The following is a 24,952-nucleotide window of genomic DNA, read 5'->3' on the forward strand; positions in this document are numbered from 1 at the left end:
TGTTAGCTGGGGGGGTGGTGACGATTGCTTTACTACATCAGTGTCTGCTTCATTGAATGAGGTTTAACAGAAAAGTCGCGTCTGTTTTGGTCCCAAAAATAATTTTAAAAAACACTACGCAAACGTTTAACTGTATATAAGAAACACATTTGCCCAAAACTGCAGTTTAACGGTGAGTGCGGGGTTGCATTTTACTTGAGACAAAAACGATAGGCGACCGGCAGTTTATGTTGCTATTTAGCTAATGTTAGCTTGCGAAGTAGCTAGCTATATCCTTGCTAAGTAGCTAGCATCGTTTTTCGCTTAATTGGTTACTCATGTATTGTTTATACAATGTGCATACAAAACAACATACCAAACTGTAAAATAGTTTTGACAGTTTAAAGTTAACTTCGGTCCTGTCGAAGCAAACTAAACATGTTTCATCGCTATCCCATTAACGTTAACTAGTTATCAGCTACTAACGTTAGCTGCAAACGACAGCTATTAACTGCATAGTTAACTAGCCTCCTTGCCAGCGTCTGTGAGCAACATTGAATACATGATGACATATCATTCACTTTTCGGCATCGTCAATAGTTATCTTTTGTTTCCAGTTCACAGGTTTCTTATATAAAGTGCAGCCTGCTAGCTCGCCAGCTGCATGTTACAATTAATGACTACCAAAATGAATGGCGTTCGCAAGGCACAGGATGTAAATGCATCAATGCACGCTATGTTGAAATTTAGAAGCATTGAGCTGCATACAATAATTCGGCTAACCGGAAAGTAATGTACTCGTTTTATGCCCTAATGAGTTGCAGAAACCAACATGTGGTTACAGTCATGCTTGCATAATTCTATGCACTTGCTTTGCATGTTGTAGATGTGCTTATTATAGTAGTGTCCTACCTACTGAAAAACATTGGAGGTGCATCATGTGACATTTGTCTCTAATTTCTCCCCCTTACTCGTTCCCCAGGCGACGAGCTGGCGCAGGTTGTGGGGTGCCCGTGGACCATGAGGGACAGTGGTAGCAGTCTAGCACAGAACCGTTGGCAGGGGCAGCTGGGCCTAGGTGTGGGCCAGGAGGACAGTGGGGATGGAGGTGGTGATGTAGCAATCTCCGGGGGTCACCTGGAGATGGACCCCACCTCAACCCACCAGATTCCCAGCCCCATGCCCCTAAAGCTGGGCCAGAAGGAAAGGGTGGCCTGGGAGGCCGAGGAGATGGAGGGGGAAAACAATGAGGAAGATTTTGTAGGTGAGGGCTGGGATGAGGAGGAGGAAGGACAGAAGGCTGAGGAGGAGGCTGAGGTCGTATGGGAGGTCCCACACATGGTCCCCACCACATACCAACAAGAGCAGAATCATCATCACCAGCTGCAATCACCACTGGCTGACCATGACAACAACCAGGCCGAACCTGAAGCCAGGGACTTTCCCAGCGTCCCTATCCCGTCCAGGCTCAACGGGTTCAGGCAGCGCAGGCTGAGGCGCTGGAGGAAGCTCCACTCCCATGAAGGTCTACGGCTCCGTCTCACCCAGCATTGGAAGACCTGGCGTCACCGGACACAGTGGGTGGGCACCCTGGGGCACAGGAGGGCGAGGAGTTGGCGTCGGTATAGTTTGTATTCCAACCGCCATGGGAGGGGAGTGGACCCGGGTCTGAGCAGCCCACTGTCAGATGATGAGAGGCTTGGTGGGTCTGAAAGAGGTGAGATGATCCCACGGAAGGTGTATCTGACAAACTGAAGACTCAGTGTTCGAAAGGGCTGTTGATATGATCAAAACAACAGAGGGTACACTCAAGTCTCTATTTTCTGCTGGCAAACAATTCTTATCTAATATACCCACTGTTGGCAAAATTGGAACGATTGTGTTGGCACTGGGCTGATATGTTTCAATGACTGTGACTAACCATCTCAAAAGGTATCACCATTTGTATATAAATTATACTATAATTATCTCATAATATTCACTTACTAGACCTTTGTCGTCCCTGCAGACAACAGGTTGAATGGTTACTCAGGAGACTACCAGTCCAGTCAGATGGGTGGTCTGGTGGAAAGCGGAAGAAGGGGACCAGAGGCCTCATCGTACTCCATCGTCAGAGAGAAACCTGTGGAAGTCACTCTCACTGAGGAACACATGAGCTGTGTGCATGGTAAACTGAAACATACAATTTTGCTTCGGGAAAATGACCTTTTCTAGTTTAAATTATGTAATGAAGTAACTCAGGGATTTCCTGCTATTGAAATCATTGGGCAGGGGGCCTCCCGAGTGGTGCAGTGCTAGAGGCGTCACTACAGACCTGGGTTTGATCCCAGGTCACAACCGTCCGTGATCGGGAGTCTCGTAGGGCGGCTCACAATTGGCCCAACGTTGTTAGAGTAGGGTTTGGCCGGAGGGGGCTTTACATGGCTCATCGTGCTCTAGCAACTCCTTGTGCCAGGCGCCTTCGCCTCCCGAGCCCGTTGGGAAGTTGCAGCGATGCGAAGAGATTGAAATTGCTACATTGTATAGAATTTACCTCAATGGGTCTAATGATGAACTTAGCCTTAAGATGCTTTTGGGAAAAGGGGCCAAGTTCAAGTAAGAAATTAAGCTCGCTCTTTTCTCAAATCATTGTCCTGGGGTTGAAGTAGTTGAGGTAATATGTACATGTTGGTATGGTTTAGCTTTACACCTGCTACCAACAGGATATGAATATAGGACTGACCTTGGCTGCTCAAGGTCACAGAATCCTCTACAGTCAGTGTGATTCCATATTACTCTCCCAACATTCTGTATTGTTTTCCCGTTGTCTCAGGGATCCTGGATGACTCCCTCCAGAAGTACGGCAGTCTGATCCCCATCCACGCTGACGACGTGGTGGAGAAATTAAAAGACATCTTCCACGACAACTTCTCACAGCCTCACAGGTCTGAGACGTGTACACACACACACAGGCAGATGTGGCACACATAGTATACACGTTCACACACACAGGCAGATGTGCGAACACGGACAGACATGCAAAGAAATGCAGGTGCCCATTCTCACACACTGCCCACACATACAGTACAAACACAGATGAATCATAATGTCTTGTAAAGAGCAACACCAACACAGCCTAATATTTATACAATCTGATATCCCTGATGTCTGCCTAATGTGAGGTTCCTTTTAAATGTTGGCCATAAAAAGCTTGGTGCTCTTTGCCAAGGCCAGGTGGAATGTAAACCAAGTACATCTGTCCTGGAGAGTAGTCACATATTCCTTCTAGCTTCTACGCAGCACTCTAATTTCAGACATAGAATTAGAATCATTCCAATTCTATGATTTTTAGACCTCCAAATTAGTTGTTTTTAACATTCCCAACACAATCTGTCGGAGTGAATTGGAACAAAGGGAATGGAAACCACCCACATGATGAAACCACCCACATGTATCACCCAAGTTCTGAGTATGTTCATGGAAATGAGTCTTTGTGTTATGACAAAACACAAATGTTACAAATTGAAGATCGTGATGTAACCCATCTGTGATGGAACCCCCTGTTCATCACCTGGGCTTGGGAAGAAAACTGAAAACTGGTACGGATAAGTTGGACTCTCCAATAAGAAACGCTTGTTTTCGCTATGTTGTGCACTAATGAATATGACCCAGCTGTTGCCCAGTGTAAAGTTAACGAGAAACAAATGTTTATGGTTCAAGTAATACTTGACTGATACAGTTCCATCTGATATTTCCCAAAAAGACAAGGTGGTATAATGCAGAAAAGCTTTTGTAAAAGTTCCATATAGCTCATCTCATGTTTCCATTTCCAACAGGAAAGTAGTGGTCCAACATCTAATCCAGTCCTACCAGAGGTCGTCTGGCACGGCCATGGTGCGAGGGTTCCGTGTCAACTACAAGCGTCATGTCCTTACCATGGATGACTTAAGCACGTTGTATGGACAGAATTGGCTCAATGACCAAGTGGGTGGGACCCTTTAACACTTTTGTAGTTTGTCAAATGAACGTCTGTGAACAAAATTTTTTATGGGCTTGTGATGTTACAATTGTACATCTTGATATACCATGTCAGCCTTGTTTTTAACTCCATTCATATGACTCCCCTCACTCATACAGACGCAGTGTATTCTAGAAATGACCAAAATAATTTTTAATCAGCACTTTCAGAGAGCGATGAACTAAAGTGGCACCAACTGATAAACAAACCTGAAAGTGTTAAACAACAAAAAATGCTGATGACACAACATTATTTCACTGTATCACAATTCCAGTGGGTCAAAAGTTTACATACAAAGTTGACTTTGCCTTTAAACAGCTTGGAAAATTCCAGAAAATAATGTCATGGCTTTAGAAGCTTCTGATAGGCTAATTGACATAATTTGAGTCAATTGGAGGTGTACCTGTGGATGTATTTCAAGGCCTACCTTCAAACTTAGTGCCTCTTTGCTTGACATCATGGGAAAATCAAAAGAAATCAGCCAAGACCTCAGAAAATAAGTTGTAGACCTCCACAAGTCTGGTTCATCCTTGGGAGAAATTTCCAAACGCCTGAAGGTACCACGTTCATCTGTACAAACAATAGTAAGTAAGTATAAACACCATGGAACCACGCAGCCGTCATACAGCTCAGGAAGGAGACGCGTTCTGTCTCCTAGAGATGAACGTACTTTGGTGCGAAAAGTGCAAATCAATCCCAGAACAACAGCAAAGGACCTTGTGAAGATGCTGGAGGAAACAGGTACAAAAGTATCTATATCCACAGTAGAACGAGTCCTATATAGACATAACCTCAAATGCTGCTCAGCAAGGAAGAAACCAGTGCTCCAAAACCGCCATAAAAAAGCCTGACTACGGTTTGAAACTGCACATGGGGACATAGTGTATGTGGGGGCGGCAGGTAGCCTAGTGGTTAGAACGTTGGACTAGTAACCAAAAGGTTGCAAGATCGAATCTCCGAGCTGACCAAGTAAAATTCTGTCGTTCTGCCCCTGAACAAGGCACTGTACTCTCTGTACTTTTTGCAGAATATCAGTCTGTCCCTGATGTTTTTCCTGGAGAGAAGTGGCTTCTTTGCTGCCCTTCTTGACACCAGGCCATCCTCCAAAAGTCTTTGCCTCACTGTGCGTGCAGATGCACTCACACCTGCCTGCTGCCATTCCTGAGCAAACTCTGTACTGGTGGTGCCCCGGTCCCGCAGCTGAATCAACTTTAGGTGACTGTCCTGGTGCTTGTTGGACTTTCTTCGGCGCCATGAAGCCTTCTTCACAACAATTGAACCGCTCTCCTTGAAGTTCTTGATGATCCGATAAATGGTTGATTTAGGTGCAATCTTACTGGCAGCAATATCCTTACCTGTGAAGCCCTTTTTGTGCAGAGCAATGATGACGGCACGTATTTCCTTGCAGGAAACCATGATTGACAGAGGAAGAACAATGATTCCAAGCACCACCCTCCTTTTGAAGCTTCCAGTCTGTTATTCGAACTCAATCAGCATGGCAGAGTGATCTCCAGCCTTGTCCTCGTCAACACTCACACCTGTGTTAAAGAGAGAATCACTGACATGTTGTCAGCTGGTCCTTTTGTGGCAGGGCTGAAATGCAGTGGAAAGGTTTTTGGGGGATTCAGTTAATTTGCATGGCAAAGAGGGACTTTGCAATTCATCTGATCACTCTTCGTAACATTCTGGAGTATATGCAAATTGCCATCATACAAACTGAGGCAGCAGACTTTGAAAATTCATATTTGTGTCATTCTCAACTTTTAGCCACGACTGTATATAGTCTCGCTAATGTTATTTTACTGCTGCTCTTTAATTACTTGTATTTCTTAATCTGATCTGTATTTTTTTTTAAACTACATTGTTGGTTAGGGTCTCGTAAGTAAGCGTTTCACTGTTGTATTCGGCGCATGTGACTAAGATTTGATTTGTAACCTGAATTTCTGCATACATTTAGCATTTTCTGCATTGAAATATTGCATGACTCATGCAAAATTGTAGATGTGGGTATGTCTAGTTAAGATTGAGCCCTGTATGCAAATATCTGTTACTTTTGAACTGATTAAAAGCAAGGCATTGTGCATTGTTTATTCAATGTATCTTCTTCTTTAGGTCATGAACATGTATGGTGACCTTGTGATGGACTCGGTGTCTGAGAAGGTAGGAACCATTTTAAATGTATAATACAACATACTTCCACAATATACTACTTCAACAAAATCCATAATATTTCTCCTGACTACAGTACAGTGGCAAGAAAAAGTATGAACCCTTTGGAATTACCTGTATTTCTGCAAAAATGTCTCAGCACTTGGTCTGATCTTCATCTAAGTCACAACAAGAGACACACAGTCTGCTTCAACTAATAACACAAACAATTATAGGTTTTTATGTCTTTATTGAACACACCGTGTAAACATTCACAGTGCAGGGTGAGAAAAGTGTGTGTGAACCCTTAGATTTAATAACTGGTTCACCCTCCTTTGGCAGCAATGACCTCAATCAAACGTTTTCTGTAGTTGCCGATCAGACCTGCACAATGGTCATGAGGAATTTTGGACCATTTTTCTTAACAAAACTGTTCCAGTTAAGCAATTTTCTTGGGATATCTGGTGTGAACTGCCCTCTTGAGGTCATGCCACAGCATTTCAATCGGGTTGAGGTCAGGACTCTGTCTGGGCCACTCCAGAAGGGGTATTTTCTTCTGTTGAAGCCATTCTGTTGTTGATTTATTTCTGTGTTTTGGGTCGTTGTCCTTCTGCATCACCCAACTTCTGTTGAGCTTCAATTGGCGGATAGCCTAACATTCCCCTGCAAAATGTCTTGATAAACTTGGGAATTCATTTTTCCGTCGACGATAGCAAGCTGTCCAGGCCCTGAAGCAGCAAAGCAGCCCCAAACCATGACTCTCCCTCCACCATACTTTATAGTTGGGATGAGGTTTTGATGTTGGTGTGCTGTGCCTTTTTTTTCTCCCCACATAGTGTTGTGTTCCTTCCAAACAACTCAACTGTAGTTTCATCTGTTCACAGAATATTTTGCCAGTAGCGCTGGAACATCCAGGTGCTCTTTTACAAACTTCAGACTTGCAGCAATGTTTCTGCACTGCTCTGTTGCAGTCATCTTTGCAGGACGGCGACTCATAGGGAGAGTAGCAACTGTGCTGAACTTTCTCCATGTATAGACCATTTGCCTTAACCTTGATGTTCATCAATCCACAGTTTTAGAGATGCTTTTGTAACCCTTTCCAGCTTTACACACACTGTGTTTGTCTATTGTTGTGACTTAGATGATCAGATCAAATGTTATGACCAATTTATGCAGAAATTCAGGTAATTCCAAAGGGTTCACATACTTTTTCTTGCCACTGTATATTCAGTGAAGGAGAACATCTGTAGCATCTGATGTCTTTTTTTCCTTCTCTCAGGTTCACTTCTTCAACAGTTTCTTCTACGACAAGTTGAGGACGAAAGGCTACGATGGAGTCAAACGATGGACAAAGAATGTAAGGAACCATAAAGCTATTCGTTATCTAATAGTTTTTTTTTGGTTTCGTTGTCCTCAATATACCCGCTTTGCATTATCCTTTCTCAATCAAGCAATCAAATGTTGTCAGTATATTTGCATTATAACTAAATATGCAACAAATTATGAACCAATTGACATTTGTGCACCTGTCACGAATACAATGAGGGGGGAAAATCTGTTACGCATAGAGACCCGGGCCTTAAACCACCAACGCCTGAACATGTTCCTACCTCTTCCCTCCCAGGTGGACATCTTCAAGAAGGATCTCCTCCTGATCCCCATCCACCTGGAGGTCCACTGGTCCCTGGTCAGCGTAGACATCCCCCGTAGGGCAATCACCTACTTTGACTCCCAACGCACTCTCAACCGACGCTGCCCAAAGGTGAGAGACCCATCTTTCAAATGCATATTTAACCTTAATTTAACCCAGAAGTCCAGTTACGGGCAGAACACCTCTTTCCCAAGTGAGACCTGACCATGGGTCACACAGAGAAATTTTGCTTGCTAAAATCTGAGTGAACGTTCTGTTTTGTGCCATACCTTTTTTCTTCTCTGACATGTAACCTCTGCAAAAAAAGAAACGCCCCTTTTTCAGGACCCTGTCTTTCAAAGATAATTTGTAAAAATCTAAATAACTTCGCAGATCTTTATTGTAAAGGGTTTAAACACTGTTTCCCATGCGTGTTCAATGAACCATAAACAATTAATGAACATGCACCTGTGGAACGGTCGTTAAGACACTAACAGCTTACAGACGGTAGGCAATTAAGGTCACAGTTATGAAAACTTACGACACTAAAGAGGCCTTTCTACTGACTCTGAAAAACACCAAAAGAAAGATGCCCAGGGTCCCTGCGCATCTGCGTGAACGTGCTTTAGGCATGCTGCAAGGAGGCATGAGGACTGCAGATGTGGCCAGGGCAATAAATTGCAATGTCCGTACTGTGAGACGCCTAAGACAGCGAGACAGGACAGATAGCTGATCGTCCTCGCAGTGGCAGACCACGTGTAACAACACCTGCGCAGGATCAGTACATCCGAACATCACACCTGCGGGACAGGTACAGGATGGCAACAACAACTGTCCATGTTACACCAGGAATGCACAATCCCTCCATCAGTACTCAGACTGTACGCAATAGGCTGAGAGAGGCTGGACTGAGGGCTTGTAGGCCTGTTGTAAGGCAGGTCCTCACTAGACATCACTGGCAAGAACGTCGCCTATGGGAACAAACACACCGTCGCTGGACCAGACAGGCAAAAAGTGCTCTTCACTGACGAGTTGCAGTTTTGTCTCACCGGGGGTGGTGGTCTGATTCGCGTTTATTGTCGACGGAATGAGCGTTACACCGAGGCCTGTACTCTAGAGTGCGATCGATTTGGAGGTGGAGGGTCCGTCATGGTCTGTGGCGGTGTGTCACAGCGTCATTGGACTGAGCTTGTTGTCATTGCAGGCAATCTCAACCCTGTGTGTTACAGGGAAGACTTCCTCCTCCCTCATGTGGTTCCCTTCCTGCAAGCTCATCCTGACATGACCCTCCAGCATTACAATGCCACCAACCATATTGCTCATTCTGGGCGTGATTTCCTGCAAGACAGGAATGTCAGTGTTCTGCCGTGGCTAGCGAAGAGCCCGGATCTCAATCCCATTGAGCACGTCTGGGACCTGTTGGATCGGAGGGTGAGGGCTAGGGCCAGAAATGTTCGGGAACTTGCAGGTGCCTTAGTGGAAGAGTGGGTAACATCTCACAGCAAGAACTGGCAAATCTGGTGCAGTCCATAAGGAGGAGATGTACTGCAGTACTTAATGCAGCTGGTGGCCACACCAGATACTGGTTGTTACTTTTGATTTTGACCCCCCCTTGTTCAGGGACATGTTATTCCATTTCTGTTAGTCACATGTCTGTGGAACTTGTTCAGCTTGTCTCAGTTGTTGAATCTTGTTATGTTCATACAAATATTTACACAGTTTGCTGAAAATTAACGCAGTTGACAGTGAGGACGTTTCTTTTTTTGCTGAGTTTATTTAGGATGTTGTGGCACCTCGATTTCTATTTGTTACAGCACCTGATTTGTTTCACCTTGTTCAGAATGGTCTGTTTGGGTGTTTATTTGGTCGTCTTTGAAATTAAGTGAAATTGGCTCTTTTGTTTTCCACCTCCTCAGCATATTGCAAAGTATCTGCAGGCGGAGGCTGTCAAGAAAGACCAGAGAGATTTCCTTACAGGGTGGAAAGGCTATTTCAAAATGGTGAGTCGGTTTGTCTTCAGTTCTGATTCATAGTGTAACAACAATTGCTTTACATGAATGAACAACAGATTTTGTTTGTTTGACATTGGTGGGTGTATATTCTGAGTGCATTTACTGTTTGTGTTTCAGAATGTGGGCCGTCAGAACAATGACAGTGACTGTGGGGCGTTTGTTCTTCAGGTAGGTACAAGTCCTGATTTACAATCAGAGAGCCATGGTCCATAGCTGTCCTTGTACTACACACTTGTGTGCTGTATTCTAAATCAAGCCTAGTCCCTACTCCCAAGACCTTGTCACTCGTTTAGATTTAGGATTGGATAGCTTTAATATTGTAACTGCTTAACATTGCCCTCTGAATGGCAAGGTAGAGCAATTTGGTGCTAGAGGGCCTGGATGTTGCTAGAGGGGCCTTTGTGTCCAACACTAGGGGGAAGCATGATTTCTAACCTGTCGGTGTTCCTTCCAGTACTGCAAGACTCTAGCCCTGGGTCAGCCGTTCAGCTTCGGCCAGCAGGACATGCCCAAACTGAGGAGACTCATGTACAAAGAACTCTGTCACTGCAAGCTCTCGCTGTGACACCACGCCCTTTGAGGATTTTTAACAAAGAAGTGGGGGATTCTGAGGAAGCGAGGGATGGTTATAATGACCTATTCCAAATGAGCTAGTGACTGAAAGAAAGGAAACAAGAACTTTTCAAAGGAAAAAAAATTCTCCCCTTGACAACATTGATATCCAGAGACTTTACAACTAGAAGTGGACCTTTTCTTTTCATCCCGTTATCTGTCCCCTCTTTTTTTTCTTTTTTTTTTTCTCCCATGACCCTTGTTTTTATTTAATTTTGATGTTTGTTTCCTTGTGATTGACAGAGGCCAAGTTTTCGATTATATCCAAAAAGGCACACTATTTCCATATGTAGTGCACTACTTTTGATCATGGGCCCTGGACAAATGCAGTACACTATATAGGTAATAGGGTTCTATTTCGGATGCAAACCAAGTCTACTATACTCTGGTGGTGAAATAGTGCATTTGAATAAAAATACACTTTTCTCTTTCTCCCAATGGACTTATCACCTTACCGGTGCAGGAACCCCCCAAACAGACAAGCGTCGATTGGGGGGGGGGGGGGGGGGGGGTGTATTCTATCTTCACTTATGTTCAGTTTTTTTTTTGTCTTTATCAGTAAAAAAACATGTTGCTATGCTTATTGTTCATGGTGTTTTTTGGATGGCAGTGATGTTTTTTTAAATTTTGATTTAAAATAAAAACAAAATCTTACTAAGTTCTGTTTGAGTCATTGGTTGGACCATGTCGGCTATACACAACCATGATTCCCAAATGGCACTCTATGCCCTTTATAGTACACTACTTTGACCATAAGGTTCTGGTCAAAAGTGCACTATATAAGGAATGGGCTGCCATTTGGCACGTATTTGTGGTATTACATTTTCCCCTCCTTTAACTAAAAGCGACATTGTTGATGTGTATGTTTTTGTTTTTATATAGTTTTTTGAGCAGAAATTTGATGGAACATAATTGATTGTTTTTATACCTTTTTTAAAAAGCATTTATGGTTGATCAGAATAAACAAGTACATGGCAAGGAACAGAAATGAAAGTTGAATTTCTTTCATGCTTTGTATAATGTATTTATTAGCTAGTGTGAATAGAGGAAGAGGATGATTTCTCTAGTGGTGTGGCATCTAGATGTTCTGGATTGTGTGCGGGTTTGTTTGTCTGGGTGATCCTATCTAAAAAGACAAAGCTATTCATGCATACCTAAATGACACTAAATATATTTCAAGATTTTTCTGGAGCAATGTAATAGCAGCAAAAGTTTGCTTCCTGCTGGTAGTTGCCAAGTGCTAGCTTCTCGTAGTTACACATGGATGTGGAAGGTAGATTGCTCATACTGACTTCTATAGTTCCAGTCATAATTCTAACAGTGTGGTGTGCTTTTTGAACCGATATTAGAGGGTAAGGTAGAGTGGAGGTTGTCCGTCACATCTGTTTTATGGTGTGAGTTACCAAAGCAGACAATGTTAGTCATTAGGTATGTTTTATCTCCATTACAAAAAATAGAGGCTAGTCTAGGTAGATGGTGATGCTGTAAATTACTCATGTTCTTCCAAAAAAAGTTCAGGGTAAAAGTACAACACGATGTGTTCATTGCAACACAGCAGGAGACATTAAATAGGTATGTCCGTTAATAAGAACAAATTCTTATTTACAATAATGGCCTACCCCAGCCAAACCCGGGCGACGTTGGGCCAATTGTGCCCTGCCCTATGGGACTCTGGATGTGGATTCTAACCAGGGACTGTAGTAACGCCTCTTGCACTGAGATGCAGTGCCTTGACCGCTGCGCCACTCGAGAGCCCAGTTGAGTGACGTAAAGACTGGCAGGGGATGGCTCTAGTCATATGTGGTGCTAAATGAACTGTTCCTGCATCGGTTTCAGAATTCTCATTCTAGAATGTTGAAGTTTTTAACATGATCGGAAAAGCTGATCTGAGATCAGTGTTCGAGCGCGTTCAACGCTGCAAAGGAAATACCCAATGAAAACTGACTTCAAGCGTGCTTTTGCCCAATAGTTACATGCGATGGGAGGGTTATGTATTATATCCCGCCTACTTGAGTGTAAATATACGCGATTAAGCTGTCAATCACTTTTTAATGACGTATGAGTTGGCCAATGATATATCATAATGGGTGGAGTCAGAGTTGATTGATATTGCACTGCTGCAATGAAATCGCTAGTTTGCTCAACACGTAGACGTATATATAAGGTTTCTGCCACATTCTCTTCCTTTGTGATAATGTCGGCTGAATATGAAGACAGGTACAGTAAGGAACGCACATTTTTGGAACTGTATTGCGTAATATTGATCAAATTGTAATTTCAAATAGGAAAAATATGTATTATCGTAACGCATACTATTTGAAAAAGTATGCGACGTTTAAAGCGTTAATGTTGAACGTATTTGACTTGTTCGATATCTGGTTAGCCCGTATGCTAACGTTAGATGTAGTTAGCCTAAGTTAACGTTAGCTATGTGTAAAGGTCCCTCAATTCGGCCTTTTTTAGATAAGGAGTTACTCGTAATGTATAACCAGCATCGATCGACAGCATTTTATTTTCTGTTTTGAAAGCGTACGAATTAAGATTATTATACATTTATGTTTGGAAAACCACTGTTAGAACTTTGCCTAATTTGCAATACGAGATGTTGCGGTGCCGGCTTCTCGGCAAGCACGTGAGTGACGAACTTGATTTGAGCCTGGTTTAGCCTAGGCCTTTCCGGAATACGTATCTGATGTGGCTTTTTTGTGTTGTAATCTGATTTTAATAAGCCTCACTTTTGAAAATACGTCGATATATTAATCGAAATATCTTGGGCAGGTCAACATGGTATCCTTAGTCAGCCAGGTCCAGCAGGATGGCTCGAGGAAAGGGCGGGGGGGGGGTATAATGTCACGCACATGGTCGTAGTTACCGGCGTGACAATGGCAGGCCTTATTGTCTTACTATTGCCATTTTTGTCTGACCTATTTATCACATTCCAAATGGATAGGTATTGTATTAAAACAATGTTCGCGATTTGTTGACTTAATATTGATCTAGTTGCCAATTCACTCGGGAGTGATCGACATTGGGCCTAGTTGGCTATCTAACAGGCTAATGCTTAACATGTAGATTACCAGCCCTTGTAAACCAGAATTATTTTCAGAGATTACTTTCAATTGGAATATTATGTTAAATCCGTTTTTGAACATCTAAGTAATTTGTTTTTAAGCAAGTATTTTACACGTTCGATCGTCGTTTACGCAAGCTGTTCGCCGTCACTGGTATTCGGGCCTTGGTGAACGACCATCTTGAAATGTCTGAAAGAAATGGCCGCCTTTCGACCATGGGCGTTTTTCCGGGAAATGCCGCCCGCCCACTCTACGTGTTCTACTCTACACAATCTCCATTGTGCAATTCGGCTGTTTAGCAATACATTTAAAAAAAAACTTTTACGAAACGGTTAACTGACATTATTTTAATCCTTTTCTAGTAGAAATTACTTCTCCGCCAGAAACAATTTCTCTCTTTAAGTGTCTGTCCAGTGTAGCCTGTAAGTAACGATATTTGCCTTCAAGCTTAAAGGCAGGTTTACGTTGTAAAATGTGTAGGGTAGTTTACTGTTGTCCCTCGGGGAATTGGCTAAAAATGACTTCTGCCATGTTTGATCTTTTTCAGACCTTCTAGAGATAATGGCCCTGAGGGCATGGAGCCAGATGGGATCATTGAGGTGAGTATCGCTGCATTGTTACAGCTGCTAAATTGGATGCAAAGGAAGAGTTTCAAGAGCGCCAGGTAAAACTTAATGTGTTTTATCAGCTTAATTCGATGCTAAAACAGTAGGTAGTCAAAGTCACACTGGAAAAGTGTATGGTAAATGTTTATATTCTACTTTCTACAGAGCAACTGGAATGAGATCGTGGACAGTTTTGATGAGATGAACTTGGGCGAAAAGCTGCTCAGGGGAATCTATGCCTATGGTTTTGAAAAACCCTCCGCTATCCAGCAGAGGGCTATCCTCCCTTGTATCAAGGGTGAGTATTCAACCACACTCGTACTTCAGATGGTTGGGTGTAAATTGTAAATGTTATAAACCTTATGAGGGAGTTCAACTCTTAAGAAAGCATGAGCTCGTCACCTTAAGACCTCTAACATTCACTTACGCCAAGGGAACTAAAACTGCTGAAGTCACTACTTCTGCTTGACTTAAAGCCCCCTGTCAACTGGGCAAGGCGGTGTCCTCTAATGGCACCGAGTCTTATATCTGCCAGGGGAAGAGAGAATAAGTCCATATTCATCCCAGTCAACTCTGTTCAGTGAGGAATAGGCTGGTTCATGCTATGGGCACAGATGAAATGGCCGGTCAAATGTAGTGCATTTTTAGTTTAATTTACTGAGAATTGAAATTTAACTCTAAACAACTGGTAGTGGGTGGTTCATTTTACTTAAATGTGTATGTTTGTTAGCTGACGTTCTAGTAAAAAGCATGTGTTCAAGTCCTCGCAAAATAGTTGTGGGGTTAACAGTATAGTAAATGTAATCAGTGGGGGTGGTGTATAGTATGCCACAAATCTTTTTTATAAAGAGCTGACATTGATTATCTCCCGTCCTGCCTTCTCCCAGGTTATGATGTGATTGCACAGGCTCAGTCTGGTACTGGGAAGACTGCCACCTTCGCCATTTCCATTCTGCAGCAGATTGACATGGAGCTGAAGGGCACCCAAGCCCTGGTCCTGGCCCCCACCAGAGAGCTGGCTCAGCAGGTATGTCCTGGGGTGAATGGGCACATTACTTCGGTTGCATGACAGATATGTAACTAGAATACACCATAAGTAATGTCACACTATTCTAAACTGTTAGCCTCCTGTGTGGTTACCTAATGTCCCCTGTCAACTGGGCAAGGCGGTGTTCTCTAATGGCACTGAATCTTATATCTGCCAGGGGAAGAGAGAATGAGTCCATATTCATCCCAGTCAACTCTGTTCAGTGAGTAATAGGCTGGTTCATGCTATGGGCACAGATCTATAAAACCTGTACATTATAACAGTTTGTATAACAGGAAATGTACTGGCCAAACCTGACATGTACAAGTCAACCAGGCCAAAGATTATTCATGTAATGGGCAACACGTGCTTCAAAATACTCTGATGCCAGATGAATTGGCAATTAAATATCCTTTTCACTAAAACTCACATTCTTTCAAACCAATACCAACTCAGTTATTCTAGTCGCACCTCTGACACAAACCTCAACGATCAGAACTCAAAACGATACCCCTTTATCTAATATATTTCTTTCCTTCCTCCTCAGATCCAGAAGGTGATCCTGGCCCTAGGTGACTACATGGGAGCCTCCTGCCATGCCTGTATAGGAGGGACCAACGTCCGTAACGAGGTTACCAAGCTCCAGGCTGAGGCCCCTCACATAGTGGTGGGGACCCCTGGCCGCGTGTTCGACATGTTGAACCGCAAATACCTGGGTACGTGCTGGTCTAGTGGTTGACCAAATGTTTTATTTGCCAATCAACGGTTGAAGTTACGCTTGGAGTGAGGCTTTACAATATACGTTTGAGTGAACGTGTACGGTTATAGAGCTGTATAATGATGAAATCCATGCGTGTCAACTGACTCTGGAACACCCTGAGTGTTCTAGTTCCGCCTGTCAGCGTTCTGTTGGCTGGCGTGTTCTAAACCTCGGGGCTCTGGAACTCATGATCAGATTCCACACTGGCTGAATACAGTGTTCAATGACTCAGCACTTTTTGTTGTGAAGTAGTAGGAAAATATTAATTTGCTAATTCATCCCTCTAATATTGTTAGTGGTGATATTACCAGTGAAGATGGAATTAAATTAATATTTTTATATGCAAGTTTAATATGTTCTTCCCTCCATCCAGCCTCCAAGAACATCAAGATGTTTGTGCTGGATGAGGCAGATGAGATGTTGAGTAGAGGGTTCAAGGACCAGATCTACGAGATCTTCCAGAAGCTCCCCACCAGCACGCAGGTACGTCAGTCTGGGTAGTACCGACTTTAGCTGGAGACATTTGACAGATGTGTCTGTCGTTGTCATTACTAGAAACATTTTTCATGGTTCATTGCGTAATGGAAGTATTAACTTGATGCAGTGGCGTTACACTAAAACTGTCCTGCTCCCTATAGTATGGGGGGCCAGAGATAACTCTCCTCCCAGCTTGTGTGCTGTGTCTGGAATGAAGGTCTCTGGTAGAGAATCTAGAATCTGCTCTCCACAGTGACTGGGCTCACAGTCCCTCCTCACGACTTAATAGCAGTTTACAACTTATTCACTTGCTGCACAGCTGTCAGTTTACAAGTCACCACACACCCACACCTGAGGTTGAACTGTTGTAGACTGTTCAGTGTACTGTTGATTTGACTTCAACATGCCTAACCTCCATGTGGTTGACCATGGCTGTCTAAAACGACACCCTTTTCTCTCTAGTGACTAAAGTGAGTGCTCTATTTGGGAGTTGGGTGCTACCAGGTAGTAGATAGTGTGGACGCAAGTAATGTAACATCTGTCGTTAATTCTAACTAATGGCCTTTCACCTCTAACCCCTCCAGGTGGTGCTGCTGTCTGCCACCATGCCCCAGGATGTGCTGGAGGTCACCAAGAAGTTCATGCGTGAGCCCATCCGTATCCTGGTCAAGAAGGAGGAGCTCACCCTGGAGGGTATCCGCCAGTTCTACATCAACGTTGAGAAAGAGGTGAGGGTTGCCCTTAGGCACAGATGTAGGCTCAGTTAAAGGTGGGATTGGGGGAGTTTTTTTATTTAGATGTAGCCTTTAGGAGAGTTTAGAGTAAGGCTTGCTATGACTGTACCTACAGTCATTTGGTTCTCATTTTAATGATAGTGTTTGCATGGTAAACTCTTCTTCTGACAGCTGGTATGTGAACATTTGGTTAAACTTAATTGAAGTGAACTCAATTTATTTTTACCTTTTTATTTAACTATGCAAGTCAGTTAAGAACAAATACGTCTTTTCATTGACGGCCTAGTAAGTGGGTTAACTGCGTTCAGGAGTGGAACGACACATTTTTACCTTGTCAATCTGGGATTCGGCCTTGCAACCTTTCGGTTACTTTTACTGAACCAAGGGTACAAAAGCCCCACTAAATAGCATGGCATCTTAGCTCATCACAGAACCATAGGCATGGTGTAAACACCCACAGTAAACATTTAGACTTATCTTGCCAATAAGGTATTGACTGTTTGTTTTATGAGACTTGTGCTTGTCAACTGATCCCAGATTCCCCTGTGGCTCCCGGTGGCCTGGGTTGGCCTTCTGTCAGCTGGTTGTTACTGGGCGTCAGGGCTCTGGGGGCATGATCTGACAGTCGCCCTGAAAACACACCCCTCTATTGGACAAATGCCCTACAGTGGTTATTGGCTCTTGGGCATTAGTTTTGACGGTTTATAACTTCTCATGAGACTTGTAGTAATTAAAGGCTACGTTGAGTTGGCTTGCCGGACTACGGTAAAAGAAAGTTGAGACGTGGGAACTTTGGAAGAGGGTTCACTCATAATGGCCCAGCACATCTGCCTAACTCCATATTGTGCATGAATACGGGTTTGCCTAACTGGTGAAACAACGCTATATTCCATTGCTTTGTCATCCCCCTGATCTGTTCCTTTGTCTCACCTGTTAGGAGTGGAAGCTGGACACCCTGTGTGACCTTTATGAGACCCTGACCATTACCCAGGCTGTGATCTTCATCAACACCAGGAGGAAGGTGGACTGGCTCACTGAGAAGATGCACGCCAGGGACTTCACCGTTTCCGCTCTGGTAAGAGGCGATGAACCTGAATGTCTGGCCTTAAACTGCTCTGGGTAAGAGGTTAACGAGGCTTTAAAAAAGTTGGGGATCATTGTGTGTATAAACACTTCTGTCCACTTCATTTTGTCCTCTATTTTAATCCCTGTCACTGAACTAGGGCTTTTGGTAGGGCATTGTAAATAATAAAATAAACATTTCTGAACTGACTTGCCTCGTGAAATAAAGGGCAAGTTAAAATACATAAGTGTAATCAAGTTGACTGAAGGTTGCTCTGTCATGAGACATTTTAGACTCCTTAGGGCTTTGAGTGCCTTGTTCGGTGTCACAATTCTAATAACATTGTCTTTCAACTCTGCTCTGATTTTAATTAACACGGCTATGTCAATGTGAGGCTGTCCCATAGACATGGCATAACTCCTTTTTATACATCTATGCCCTGCCCTCATCTCCCCTGTCAACTGGGCAAGGCGGTGTCCTCTAATGGCACTGAGTCTTATATCTGCCAGGGGAAGAGAGAATAAGTCCATATTCATCCCAGTCAACTCTGTTCAGTGAGGAATAGGCTGGTTCATGCTATGGGCACAGTATTTGCATATTGTTTTGTGTTTTGACGTTACCTCAAGTCCAACTCCTGTAATCGCGCAGTAATGTTTTCTACAATGTCCAAGTCGAGAATCTCATATAGCCATAATTGCCGTGGATTCGTATGACCTGTATCTATGTTAAGTCTTTTAGCAAAACATGGCTTACCATTCACCCTAAACTTTACTTTTTATATTTGTTAGATATAACTATGCTGTAGGAGCTAGGAACCCAAGCATTTAGCTACACCCACATCACCTCTGCCTAATAAGATGTGTATCTTCTGTCCTCTTCCAGCATGGAGACATGGACCAGAAAGAGAGAGACCTGATCATGAGGGAGTTTCGCTCAGGCTCCAGTAGAGTTCTTATCACCACTGACCTGCTGGTAAATCACTTCCTGCAATGACATCGAGCTCAAGTAGTTTCCCTGTTCCATGCGATGGCGTCTCACTGTAATGGTTCCCCACCCACTTCCTGTTCATTTTAGTCCAGAGATAACTCTCCTCCCAGCTTGTGTGCTGTGTCTGGAATGAAGGTCTCTGGTAGAGAATCTAGAATCTGCTCTCCACAGTGACTGGGCTCACAGTCCCTACTCACGACTTATTAGCAGTTTACAACCTTTTGCTAATGTAACTTTTTTCTTTCCTTGCTATTGACTGATTCAAAATAAGTATTGCACACACGTTTCCGGTGCTACCTCTCCCTCTAGTCTAGATGGTATTGCTCAAGAGTTTAATTAGTTGGCATGATCCTCAATGTCCATAGAACAGTTTGGCTTTCTCCAATTTCTAACGTAGTCTTTTACAGCGCTTGATTTTCAACCATTATACATCAGTACAGTAAGACTGACTGACTTGTCATTGGCCGCCTGGGCCTATTTGTACTGTGACCTGTGTCCCAAATGCCATTAGCTGGGACTGACTGTTCCTGTCTCTTGTTCCCCAGGCCAGAGGTATTGATGTCCAGCAGGTGTCCCTGGTCATCAACTATGACCTGCCCACCAACAGGGAGAACTACATCCACAGGTGAGACTAATACTATGACTCCCAGCATGCAGCGTTACTTTTGTCCTTTGTGGAAATATGTCTGACTTTGCATGTGGTTGTGGTAAAAGCAAATGACATTGATACCAGGTCACCATGTGTTTGACATGCTAAACTACAGCTGTATAATGATGAAATCCATGCGTGTCAACTGACTCTGGAACCCCCTGGGTGTTCTAGTTCCGCCTGTCAGCGTTCTGTTGGCTGGCGTGTTCTAAACCTCAGGGCTCTGGAACTCATGATCAGATTCCACACTGGCTGAATACAGCGTAATGTAGTTTGATTCTAGTTGGTTGAAATTGCGACTCCTTTCAGTGTTCAGTCAGGTTTCATTCAATGGGTACACAAGGTTTAAGTAACAAATTGGGGGGGGGGGGGTAAATAGTCAATTATTATGTAATAGCATGAATGTATAGCTCTTTTCCGGTGGCTCAAAGCACTTAACATGTAATGAAGGGTCATATCTACCTGCCACAGTCGCATTTCAACATCATGATGGAACCTAATGTCCAACCTAACCTCTGCTTCCTCTGTCAGGATTGGGCGAGGTGGTCGTTTCGGTCGTAAGGGCGTTGCCATCAACATGGTGACCGAAGAGGACAAGCGTACGCTGCGGGACATCGAGACGTTCTACAATACCACCGTCGAGGAGATGCCAATGAACGTGGCTGACCTCATCTAGTTTCTACATTCTAGAGGATTTCGTTCGGCCCCAGGTCCCCCCTCCATCTCCGTCCCAACCTTCCACTTCATGAAACACTGAACAAAAACGTCCCCCTGCCCCTTCAAATGAGGATCCTTGGTCCCTACCACCTTTACCTGGGATCTAATACAATCCTTCTAGATCCCCTCCCCTGCAATCTGATCCTGTTTCGCCATGATTCCTATCCTTGACCTAGTAGTATTCTAACCCAACTCAAATTTCTCTAAACTGGGGGGGGTCTTTATGGCCCATTCCTTTAGTCTGCAATTAAGCTTATTTGAGTCCTACTTCTCCCATTGTCTATCCAAAATCAAAAATGTGTTCTGTTTTGATGGGTTCGTTCATTGTTGGTTTTTAAGCTCAACTCCCTGACATGATGGGGGCAATCGTGCTACTCGGACTGAAGTTTAGAATTGATAATGGCTGTTAAAGAAGAACCCATATAGTGAGAGGCCACATTCATTACTATAATGGCTTCTGTGCCCCCTCCAACTGGAGCCTATCCTGACTAGCCAAGTTATGGTTATGATATCCACTCTACCCCCAATGATTTAATTTTGGGGGGGGGGGGGGTGACTTGCTTTTATGCTGACTCTGGCTGTCTGATTCTGCACCATACATACCCTATATAATGCACAGTAGGCAATAGGGTGCCATTTTGGATGCACCGTTCTTACTATTGTAAAGTGTATCATTGATCTACAGTCAGTGGGTGTTTTGACTTCAGTAAGTGTGCAACAAACTATACCATGGACTTTTTGGTCTTGGAGATGTGTTATTACATTACCATTTGCCAGAATACTGCTTCTAAAGATTACAATGTATCGACTGAAATTGGTATGCAACCCTATTCTCTCAGTGGGTATTTAAAGGTTTGTTTGAGAAAGGGGCTTCAACAAATTAAAAAAAAATTGTATAGAAAAAAGGATAGAAAAATCAAGCAATCATGAATGAGTATGAAATGTTTTCCTCTTGATGTCTGAGCTCTCTGCTGTGCTATTCTCTTGTTTATATTTCTGCTTTATCCTGTATAGTCCAAGTTGTGAGGTAGCATTATTTTCTTTGTTTGGAACCTGTCGCTTATTGGTGGGGCTTCAGGGAAACTGACTGCTAACGGCAGAATAGGTTATTGAGGGGATTACAATCCATACCCTTTTTCGAACTGTCACAAGAACAGTAATTTCAAAGTACAGGTTATTTCTTTATCTTTTCAGAGATGTCTGATTTGAAAGGGTGGTGTCACTTTTGTAACCTACCTCACCAAACTGTTGGGGGGGGGGGGTGGTTTTACACATAAAGGACCAAACTACAAATGATTGAGTATATAGAGATTACTATTATAACATGTTCTTTTTTTTTTTTTTCAAAGGCTAAAAAAATATGAGCTGTCATTGGGTGGGATGGGGTGGGTTGTGAGGGATGTGGGAATTTATTGATTTGTCAGTGCTATTTTTAAAATGTGATTATGAAATTAACCATTTTGAGACAGAGGCCATGTATCAACTTTTCTACATTGGGTTCTGTATAGTATTTATTTTAATGGTCTTAAATAAAAGGTGTTTCTCCTTTTTAACAAGTTAACCGTGGTTCAAGTTGCATTCATATCCACTTTCTCACGTTGACGCCATATACCAAACAGCCTTGTTTGATAAATCAAGTTATACTTTAAAGAGTGGTGATGGTGGGTTACAATGTGCATTCATATCGAATTTCAGACATTTAGGTTAACCTTAATATTTGCTTTAAATGGATGCTTTGGGTTGAGACCCTAGATCAACTTCCCCAGATTCAGATGAATTAGTGGACACCATTTTGTTTTTTCTGTCCAGTATGAAGCTAGTTTTGTGAGCCAGTGCTAATGCTCTTAACTCCTTGATTGACTTTTTACTGTACACAAATTATATCAACTATCAAGGGCCTCATTGTCCAAATCTCTTTAATTGCTAGGCTTTTTGAAGAGTGAAGGTGGGTTACAAACTGGTACTTGACGTTTTCCACCTTAAATTGCCATTGTGGTTCAAGCGCATTCATATCCACCTTCACATTGGGGAAATTGTCCATTACTCAAGTAAACCTAATGAAAGTGTGACGTCCTAAAGAGTAAAGGTATGTTATTAGTCTGCGAGATAGAAATTTGTATTTTGTAATCCAAGCAACCTGCTTCACGTGCACATTAGGTTGGACAGGCTGGCACAGAATAAGCAATTTTATAGGGGGTGAAGTTCCTTGCTCAAGTGACAGTTTTTGGTGGGTTACATAAACTGGTACCGTATAAAATGGCCACCAGGGGGCAACATAAAACCTAGTCGGGTTACCTAATTTTAAAAATACTTTGAGCTAATGGTATCCCTGTCTTGTGAATAGGCCACTGCAATTTTGACTTGTAAACTCTGGTGGTACTACTATCTTGTTACGAAAGGTCAGACAAGGCTAACTACAAAATGGCACATTGAATTAAGTAAATATGAGGAAGGTCGAACAAGGCTAACTTAAAAATGGCAACTTTAAGGAAGTGGATCTTTTTCAAGTTGCTCTAGTCTAGTGATTAGAACTCATGTTAACAGATCTAAACAGCATAAAGCATTCACTTTATTGCTACATTTCTGTGATACCTGCATGTTACTGGAACTTTGCCATGATTCCTTGGTATTACTAGACCTATTGTCTTGAAGCAATTGGGCCCCCTGTGTTAAAACAGCCTCTAACGGATACACGTCTTTAAGTAATTTCCCTGTGATACGTGCATGGCACTTTGATTTGTTGCAGGTGTGTCTGGTGAAAATACATAATTCTAGGAAAACTGTCCTATATATGAAGTCTGGGTTTAGAGGTGTAGTTTTGCTTGATGACCACAAGACGTCGTTTTCTGTTAGATGTGAACAAGTCCACTTCAGCAAAAGTTCGTCAGAATGTGTAGCCTAACTCTAGCTACCCCAGTAAGCCCCAATAAGCCATATGCATGTGCTGCTGGGTCTGTGAGTGTTTCTTTTGGAGAGAATGACTCGGTACATTCAGAGACATTTTGATACTCACCAGCCATCCTTAAATTATCTCCTTGCCGTTTTAATTGTTATTTTGCAAGCCTGTTGGTCAGTTAATCTACCATCATCTCTCTCAACGTCCCTATGTAACCTAAATTATAGCAGCAGCTACTCAAGCCCAAAGGCATCTTTATTCAAGATTCCTCAACACACCAGGACACACACCATTTCCCTCCATCCCTTCACAACCTCCACCATAGACCTCTCTTTCCCCTTCCCAAACAAACAGGTCTGAGTGCTCCACTTCCCAACTCCCCTATACATTTACATTTGGTTGACACCTCATCACATGTTATGTTTCTGTATGTTATTATACGTATACACTCAGTCACAGTGTAGGTGGCCCAATGACTAACCCGAACCACTTTCACTACTCTGGGTCTATCTGTCTGTAACCCCCCAACTGCCACCTCCCTCTCCCCCCTGCTCGATTGTGGGGCAGAGGATTATGCGAGTGGGAGGTTCGTAAAGGGCCTGCCAAGGTCTTTCTGGGCTGTGACGGATGGCTGGGAGACTGAAGGCAATATTAGCATGAGAAGAGAGGGCCATTCAATGGGCCTGTCAGAGATGACTGAGGAACAACCCCCCCTCCTTTCCATCCCTCCTTCCCTCCCTCTATGTCCTTCTCCACCAGCACCAAAAACCCACCACCCTTCTCTTCTTCAGCCAGCTCCGTCTCTCCTCTGTCCTTTCTTTCTCATTTTCCTTCTTCACTCCTTCAACTCTCTCCCTCCATTCTTATTCCTCCTTTCTTTCTTTCTGTCGTGTTTTCTTTCTCTGACCCTCTCTAATCTATCTTTCTTTCTTTTTTAACCCCATTTCTTAGTTGATTTCATCCCACTTAATTTCTGTTCGTTCTCATTTCCCCTCCTTTCCATCAAACCCAGTATTATTGGGTGTGATTTCCATAGCATTTGATCCTCATTATTTGGTCTGGCGCAAATTAATTTCATAATAAAGCCTCAGATAGGGTTTAGATATACCCTGCCCTGAGTGGGACTCAATGGCTATGATGCCATGCTACGCTTCTTAAATGCACATTGAGTGACTGACATCCAATCAGGTAAAGGGTGTCAGAGGGAAATATTATTTTATGACTCTAGGGGGTTACTATAAATAAACCATAAAGAGAAATGTAACTTTCAAGAATTACATATAGTGCCTTGAGAAATTATTCACAACCCTTGACTTATTCCACATTCTCTTGTGTTGTTACAGCCTGAATTCAAAATAGAATAAATATTTTTTTCCCCTCTGGGTAAGTCTCTAAGAGCTTTACACACCAGGATTGTACAATATTTGCACATTATTATTTAGAAAATTCCTCTTAGCTCCTTAAAATTGTTTTTGATAATTGCTAGACAGCCATTTTCAAGTTGTGTCATAGATTTTCAAGCCGATTTAAGTCAAACCTGTAACTAGGTCAAGGAATATTCAATGTCATCTTGTTAAGCAACTCCAAT

At 43.0% G+C, this 24,952-nt stretch overlaps 2 protein-coding genes and 3 non-coding genes across 5 annotated transcripts; all 5 read left to right on the forward strand.

The window, feature by feature from the left end:
* The first annotated feature begins 26 nt into the window (after window positions 1-26).
* LOC129865569 (sentrin-specific protease 3-like) lies at window positions 27-11,375 on the forward strand. The gene is made up of 11 exons (XM_055938456.1): window positions 27-172; window positions 962-1,696; window positions 1,988-2,146; window positions 2,792-2,903; window positions 3,795-3,942; window positions 6,089-6,136; window positions 7,404-7,481; window positions 7,749-7,886; window positions 9,671-9,754; window positions 9,884-9,934; window positions 10,221-11,375. The coding sequence occupies exons 2-11, from the start codon at window positions 1,000-1,002 to the stop codon at window positions 10,329-10,331; spliced, it is 1,626 nt and encodes a 541-aa protein (XP_055794431.1). The 5' UTR covers window positions 27-172; window positions 962-999; the 3' UTR covers window positions 10,332-11,375.
* A 1,125-nt stretch (window positions 11,376-12,500) lies between these two features.
* On the forward strand, window positions 12,501-22,029 carry LOC129865570 (eukaryotic initiation factor 4A-I-like). The gene is made up of 11 exons (XM_055938457.1): window positions 12,501-12,595; window positions 13,997-14,048; window positions 14,220-14,352; window positions 14,942-15,081; window positions 15,629-15,797; window positions 16,215-16,324; window positions 16,903-17,046; window positions 17,990-18,127; window positions 18,998-19,087; window positions 19,648-19,727; window positions 20,283-22,029. The coding sequence occupies exons 1-11, from the start codon at window positions 12,501-12,503 to the stop codon at window positions 20,425-20,427; spliced, it is 1,296 nt and encodes a 431-aa protein (XP_055794432.1). The 3' UTR covers window positions 20,428-22,029.
* Window positions 15,914-16,056, forward strand: LOC129866128 (small nucleolar RNA SNORD10). Its single transcript, XR_008761485.1, has one exon. It is a non-coding gene; the product is annotated as a small nucleolar RNA SNORD10 (small nucleolar RNA).
* On the forward strand, window positions 17,551-17,690 carry LOC129866129 (small nucleolar RNA SNORD10). The gene has a single exon (XR_008761486.1). It is a non-coding gene; the product is annotated as a small nucleolar RNA SNORD10 (small nucleolar RNA).
* LOC129866127 (small nucleolar RNA SNORD10) lies at window positions 19,869-20,011 on the forward strand. The gene has a single exon (XR_008761484.1). It is a non-coding gene; the product is annotated as a small nucleolar RNA SNORD10 (small nucleolar RNA).
* Window positions 22,030-24,952: the final 2,923 nt, after the last annotated feature.

The sequence above is a fragment of the Salvelinus fontinalis genome, chromosome 11 (genome assembly GCF_029448725.1).
Source record: "Salvelinus fontinalis isolate EN_2023a chromosome 11, ASM2944872v1, whole genome shotgun sequence".
NCBI classification, from domain to species: domain Eukaryota; kingdom Metazoa; phylum Chordata; class Actinopteri; order Salmoniformes; family Salmonidae; genus Salvelinus; species Salvelinus fontinalis.

Bases quoted from the DNA above. Each gene is read 5' to 3' on its own strand.
- LOC129865569 (XM_055938456.1), top strand. From the start codon at position 1,000: ATGAGGGACAGTGGTAGCAGTCTAGCACAGAACCGTTGGCAGGGGCAG. The intron at 2,147-2,791 runs GTAAACTGAAAC...CCGTTGTCTCAG, and splicing joins ACACATGAGCTGTGTGCATG to GGATCCTGGATGACTCCCTC. The intron at 7,482-7,748 runs GTAAGGAACCAT...CTTCCCTCCCAG, and splicing joins TCAAACGATGGACAAAGAAT to GTGGACATCTTCAAGAAGGA.
- LOC129865570 (XM_055938457.1), top strand. From the start codon at position 12,501: ATGAAATCGCTAGTTTGCTCAACACGTAGACGTATATATAAGGTTTCT. The intron at 14,353-14,941 runs GTGAGTATTCAA...GCCTTCTCCCAG, and splicing joins TATCCTCCCTTGTATCAAGG to GTTATGATGTGATTGCACAG. The intron at 16,325-16,902 runs GTACGTCAGTCT...TAACCCCTCCAG, and splicing joins AGCTCCCCACCAGCACGCAG to GTGGTGCTGCTGTCTGCCAC.